We start from the raw sequence: 6,826 nt of genomic DNA, 5'->3' as shown, positions 1-6,826 counted from the left end.
AAAACTAAATATCAACTCTTTTTACAAATAGTGTCATGATTCTTTGAGTCTAAAGAAGAGCTTTGACCTGAAATCTCACCTATTCCTTTCCTCCGGAGATGCTGCCTGACCCGCTGAGTTACTCCAGTATTTTGTGTCTATCTTTGGTGTAAACCAGCATCTGCAGTTCTTCTGTACACACATGGAAAATAGGGCCTCAGTTTAGCATCTCATTCCATTGAGTGTCAGCACTCCCTCTGTCCTAGACTGGACTTTATTCTGGAGCGAGGATGAACTCATTTTCTTGGTTCTTGGTTACTTGGTCCTCCAAAATATTCCAACTGGAATTTAAACTGGAGGTGGTGAATCTTCAGGATGAGCGTGTCCCAGCTGAGCCTGTCACAGTGACTTTATTCATCTTATCCCTTGGAGCGCAGGAGGAGGAGGGGTGATCTTATGGAGGTGTATAAAACCTTGAGAGGAATTGGTTGGGTAGATGAACAGTCTCTTGCCCAGCATAGGGGAATCAAGAACCAGGGGGCATAGGCTTCAAGGGAAGGGGGAAAGATTTAATAGGAATTTGAAGGGTAACTTTTTCACACAAAGGGTGCATGGAACGAGCTGCCAGAGGAGGTAGTTGAGGCAGGGATAATCGGAATGTTTAAGAAACAATTAGATGGGTACATGGGTAGGACAGGTTTGGAGGGATATGGGCCAAACTCAGGCAGGTGGGACGTGTAGATGGGACGTACTGGTCGGTGTGGCCAAGTTGGCCCGAGGGGCCTGTTTCCACGCTGTATGACTCTGTGACCTACTATAACGCAACTGATCTTTTCAAGGCGTCACATTAATAGCACATGCAGTGGTTTTATTCATGGCCATGTACAATACTCACGAGAAGATTCTAAAATGAATTAAATCGAGTAAAGTTAACATGAGTCAAAGTCAGAGACCTTTACTACCATAACATGTCAAAAACCTCGAGTATTATTGCATGATTTTAAAAGATGCTTTTTAAAAAAAAAAATCAAAGTAAGCTGCTTGTGTTACTGTAAATAATGTTATTTATGCTAAACATTTTAGGTTTTATAATTAAAAAATAAATTGTAACAATGACAAGTAGAGCGTTCCACAAGAAGGAAATTTAAACGGTAAATTCTTCAGGGGCATCAAAATGGTGGGAAGGCGAGACTTCAAATAGAAGTTTTAATCAAGACAACCTGGTAACCAAACGTTTGTAATTAGCTCAAGTGAGTAACCAGGGTTGTTGATGCAAATGCAACATATTTATGGTGCAGGAGGGACTTTTTGTATGTTCAGTATCAGTCCTGATCGTCAGGCCTTGGAGAGAGATGCAACCTTTGCAAGGCAGCCATGGTATGTGGGTCTCTGCAATGTGATTGAAATCAGACCCTTGTGTTGTCTTCAAAGGTCAGAAGGCCAGTAAATGATGTGAGGATGTGTAGATATATCTGTGTGTGTGTGTGTACATTGAAGAAATTAATTTTATTTTGGCAGTATATTTGGTATTAAGGAGTGCTCAGAATAGGTTTTTTTTAAACAAAATGATTTGGGTTTTCTTGGTTACTCGCCCAATGACCAAAGGCTGAGGTTTTCTTGAGTTTCACCAAGTCTGATTTCTTGATACGGAGCTGCAAATATTTACATTGTGTTATTTAGAGTTGGTTGGCTTTAGTGTTGTCACTCCTGGTGTCACCAATCATCCCTTTTCCCTTTGGAGGGGCTGGGACCAGAGCATGTTAGTTTATCAGGGACCGACCCCCCCCCCTCTAACACCTTGCTCTCTCTGTACACAACGGTTTGGTTGCAACGAACAGGCGTTTTAAAAATGCTTGCTGTGGCAGGACCGACCGGCCTAATCCCTGCGCAAAGGCCCATCCACGATCCGTCCATGTTCTCCATTTCTCCCATCACGGACAGTAAACCTCTATCTGTGCAAAGTGAAATCCTCACAAACACAAACCGCACCATGCATGTCCCACAGAGCACCATAAGCATTCGAAGAAGAAACGTTTATTTATAAAATATGTGAATTATATGATCTTGTGTAAAACTGTAATTCAAGCATTACTTTAAATTATGGAAAGTTATGGATGTTCATTTAATGTGTCCTTTGTCATCTGCATCATTCTCCTCTCTCTCTCTCCCTCTCTATCTCTGTCTCCCTGCCTCGTTCTCTTTCCCTCAAGTTCTAGGAGAAGAATTAGGCCATTCGGCCCATCAAGTCTACTCCACCATCCAATCACAGCTGATCTATCTTTTCCCTCTCAACCCCATTCTTCTGCCTTCGCCCCATAACCCGATGCCCTTATTAAACAAGAATCTGTCAATCCCCGCCTTAAAAATATCCATTGTCGGCCTCCCTTCCTCTCTATCGCATCCTCTTTTCATTCCCCCTCTCCACCACCTTCCTCCTGCTATCTTCTTATTTCCCCACCCTTACTCACCCATCCACTTCTTTTCTATTTAGTTAAGTGTGTCAACCAATGTTCTTCTGTTACAGCCTCTCCAACCAAGACTCCTTCATCGACACAATAGGGGAATAGGTGCTCGCATTACTTGAACTGTTTTCTATTTTAATTTTCCACTCTTTCCCAGAATTTAATTAGTATTTTTTAGGTTTAGTTTTTCTAATTCCTATTTGTGTTTCTCTTGTTGTTGCAACATCATCAGTGATTCATGCTATGCTTACTCTGACTCTTCCCTGAAGTGTGTATTTTATTAAACTTATTAAAGTATTACTTGGATATTTCCCATCTTTTGTGTCTTTCTTGCAAGTGCCGACACGCAGAGAGATGCTGGAGAAGAAAATAGTACGAAGGAGGCTGGCAAGTTCGATTTACATTTCTTTGGTATCTATTGCAACCTGAGGATGCATCAAATAACTTTATATCCCATCAGGTTTTGGAGGGTATTCATAAATGAACATACAAGGCAGCCATTTTGCACACCCTCCCTCTTCCATCACACAAACCATCCTGTCTTCCATTAATCCCACCAACACTTCTCGCTGCCTCGTCAAGGCCACCAGCATACTCAAGGACCAGTCTCATCCCGGATGCTCTCTCTTCTCCCATCAGGTACAGAAGTGTGAAAATGCACACCTCCAGATTCAAGGACAGTTTCTTCCCAGCTGTTATCAGGCAACTGAACCATCCTATCACCAACTAGAGAGCGGTCCTGAGCTACCATCTACCTCATTGGAGACAGAGCTATGTTTACTGGACTTTATCTTGCACTAAATGTCATGCCCTTTATCCTGTGTCTTGTCTGTACGCTGTGGACGGCTTGATTGTAATCATGCATACATAGTCTTTCTGCTGACTGGATAGCACGCAACAAGAAAGCTCTTCACTATCTCGGTAAATGTGACAATAATAAACTAAACTAATGATACAGAAAGCTGCCACCAATAGTTTAACATTATGGCAAGATATGTATAAGAACCCAGATTCCCCCTCCACATTTGCTGGCTGACCTGCTGAGTATCGGTGCTTTACGGTACAGGACGGCTCAGCAGTAGAGTTGCTGCCTTAGAGCCAGAGACCTGGGTTCCATCCGGAACACAGATGATGTCTCTATTGGGGTTTGTACGTTCTCCTTGTGACCAGCTTGGGTCTTCTCTGCGTGCTCCGGTTTCCTCCCACACTCCTAGGCGGTAAATTGTAAATTGTCCCTAGTGTGTGTAGGACAGTGTAAGTGTTGCTGGTCAGTGTGGACTCGGTGGGCCGAAGGGCTTGTATCTCTAAACTAAACTAAATGAACCCGGGACAGGGCAGTGAGATCACTCATACACTGGTTAAAATTAACCACAGTCCTGGTCGTGTTCAGTAATCATCTGCAATACTTGAGAGCATTTTTATTTATAATCATCACCGCTAAAATATCAATGTAAGGCTAGCTTGCTTAGACTTTTTTGATTTATGTTTTATTTTATATTGTTACCATACAGCAAGACTGGATAGCCAAACATCTTATTGTCAATAATCCTTTCTAACAGCTCTCTACATTGTCCCATCAAATAGAGGGGGCTTACTTTGGATCTAACCCTGTGGTGTGTCACATTCTTCCAGGGCTGGGACAGCACAGGTTAGATAGAGTGAAGCTCCCTCTACACAGAGAGGAGGGATGAATCGGTAACTTCTTTGTTTACGGGAAACAAATGATTCTTCAACATAAAGCCTGTTTTTATACAAAAGGGTTGCCCCTAGGTCTGGAAGAAAAGAGGTTTGCCGAGTTTGTCAGCTGAGAATTACCCGCCCGGACCCCTAGCTCCCCACCCATCCCCTTGCACTGAGCATCCACCCCCCCACCCCCCCTCCCTACCGCCACAAGGGTGAAAGTGAGACCAGAGAGCATCGTCTAAATCGTGCCCCCTACCCTCACCCCACCCTCCCCATATAGGGCAAATCCCCCAGTGCGATGTGCCGGCACGTACCGAGTCTGACTATGGTGCCACGATGGTCTATTATGTCATCACTAAACGTGTAGTTCCACCTGGCCTCTGGGAGAAATCACTCTTGCTTTTTATTGATGCTGCTTCAAAACCAAGTCTCATACAAGTGCACCATTGTCCTGGGGTGATGTTGCCACAGAGTACGTGTGAGAATGTGTGTGAGAGAGTGAATGATTGCATGTGTGTGTGTGTGTGAAGGTGAGTGCATGCATGCATGCATGTTGGTGAGTAAGTGGGTGTGCGTGCCTGTGAGTAAATGTGGGTGTGTGAGTGAATGTGTACGTGTGAGAGTGGGTGCGACTGTGAGTGAGTGTGTGTTGGTGTGAGTGAGGGTGTGGTTGTCCCAGCCTGCCAGGGGCACCCCTGGCTGAGCGGGCCATGCGGGTGGGTGGGTGTGTGGGTGGTCTAGGGGCACTGTGAGCAGCCACACCTCACGCTCTTCTCCACTTGGTGGGTGAAGGAGGAGCCGTCGCTACACTCGAAGGCGTACGTCCTCCGCTTGACCTTGAGCGCCACGCAGCAACCCCGCTGCCGGCACGACCCTTGGCATTCCACCCACGACACCTGCCGGCTGCTCTGGCAAATGTTGTAGCCCCTCTGGAGCTGGTAATAATCCCGGACGGCCACCCCTCGACACTCCGCCTCTGCAGTGGGGGGAGGGGGGAGGACAGACAATAAAGAAAAGAACTGGTCAGCGGGAGGCTTGGGCAGTGGCATCATGTATGGCATGGACATGGTGGGCCGAAGAGCCTGTTCCTGTGCTGTTCTACATTCTAAGTCAACCATCAATGGGTGGTGGTGGAGGCAAATGGGATACCTTATTTGCCCTAAATATGGAAATGTCAAAGACTATAGGGGTGTGGGAGGAAACCAGAGTACCCGGGGGAAACCCACGTGGTCACGGGGAGAACGTGTAAACTCCACACAGACAGCACCCGTAGTCAGGATTGAACCCAGGTCTCTGACGCCGTAAGGCAGTGACACTACTGTGTTAAGAAGCCTTGGGGCAGGGAGTCTTGCTGCTGAAGATATTCCTTGTATCCCATCTCATACCTTTTGGTCTAATCATCAAATTTAAACCTCCCCTCAACTTTCTATTTTAGTTTAATTTCTAATTGTCACATGTACCGAGGTACAGTGAAAAGCTTTTTGTTACGTTCTATCCATTCAGCTGAAAGACTATACATGATTACAACCAAGCCGCCCACAGTGTACAGATAAAAGCCATAACATTTAGTGCAAGATAAAGTCTGATTATAGATAGTCCGATGGTATCAATTGAGGTAGATGGTGGCTGAGGACCGCTCTCTGGTTGGTGAGGGGATGGTTTAGTTGCCTGATAACAGCTGGGAAGAAACTGTCCCTGAATCTGGAGTTGTGCATTTTCACACTTCTGTACCTCTTGCCTGATGGGAGAGGAGTAGACTGATCCTTGATTATGCTGGTGGCTTTGCCGAGGCAGCGTGAAGTGTAGATGGAATCAACGGAAGGGAGGTTGGCTTGCTTGATTTTCTGAGCTGTGTCTCTGTTCCTATGTAAACATTCACATCTCTTCCAACTGGGAGTTGAGATGCTTCCTCCCTGTGACCATTACTGGATATTTCCCCAAGTAATGCCTGGGAGATTCCTGTTCTCCTGAAGTCCTCCCGGTGTGGTGAAAGCAATGTGTTTGCTGCTGCGACCTAAAGCCCTCTGCCTTGGTGATCTCCTGCCTGCCAAACTCTCCTTCCCATTCCCATACTGACCTTTCTGTCCTGGACCTCCTCCATGGCCACACGCAAACTGGAGGAACAGGACCTTATTTTATTTGGGCTGCTTACAACCCAGTCGTATGAACAATTATTTCGCTAATTTCAAGTAATTCCTGCATTTCAAATGTTGTTATAATACCTGCCTTAACCACTTCCTCTAGGAGCTCGTTCCCTATACCCACCACCAACTTAGTGAAAAAAAGTTACCCCTCACATTTCTATTTAATATTTCACCTCTCACCTATAACCCTTGTTCTCTAGTTCTTGCTACCACTACTTCTTGTGCATTCATCCTATCCATTCTCCTCTTGATTTTATACCTTAAGAAGATAGCTCTCATACTCCTGCGCTCCAAGGAATAAAGTCGTAGCCTGCCCAACCTCCCTGCAGCACAGGCCCTCAAGTTCTGGCAACATCAGTGTTGCCCCTCAGGCATGGCAGCACGTATCCTCACTTCCCAGTGTGGCTCTGCCTCGCCACTGCCTTGCAATAGCAGTTTAGGAGGCAGGGAGATGAACAGGTATGTGCATGGGCAGACAGATACTTCAGAGATACAGTGCGGAAACAGGCCCTTCTGCCCACCGAGTCCACGTACACTAGCACTATCCTACACAATAGG

General features: G+C 45.7%; 2 protein-coding genes across 2 annotated transcripts in view; one reads left to right on the top strand and one right to left on the bottom strand.

Moving 5' to 3' along the window:
- The window catches only part of lcor (ligand dependent nuclear receptor corepressor), a 74,940-nt gene extending 72,052 nt beyond the window's left edge, over window positions 1-2,888 (top strand). Inside the window, exon 6 of the mRNA XM_055647070.1 lies at window positions 2,779-2,888. The gene's annotated coding sequence lies outside the window, so the exon portion shown is untranslated. The remainder of the gene's footprint in view (window positions 1-2,778) is intronic.
- A 1,471-nt stretch (window positions 2,889-4,359) lies between these two features.
- Window positions 4,360-6,826, bottom strand: part of slit1a (slit homolog 1a (Drosophila)) — a 104,146-nt gene continuing 101,679 nt past the window's right edge. Inside the window, 1 exon segment of the mRNA XM_055647065.1 lies at window positions 4,360-5,100. Within this exon segment, the coding sequence (XP_055503040.1) occupies window positions 4,862-5,100 (239 nt within the window). The 3' untranslated portion in view covers window positions 4,360-4,861.

This window comes from Leucoraja erinacea, chromosome 15 (assembly GCF_028641065.1).
Source record: "Leucoraja erinacea ecotype New England chromosome 15, Leri_hhj_1, whole genome shotgun sequence".
Lineage (NCBI taxonomy): Eukaryota > Metazoa > Chordata > Chondrichthyes > Rajiformes > Rajidae > Leucoraja > Leucoraja erinaceus.
The sequence above is the reverse complement of the archived record's forward strand: the minus strand, read 5'-3'. Positions and strand labels throughout refer to the sequence as shown.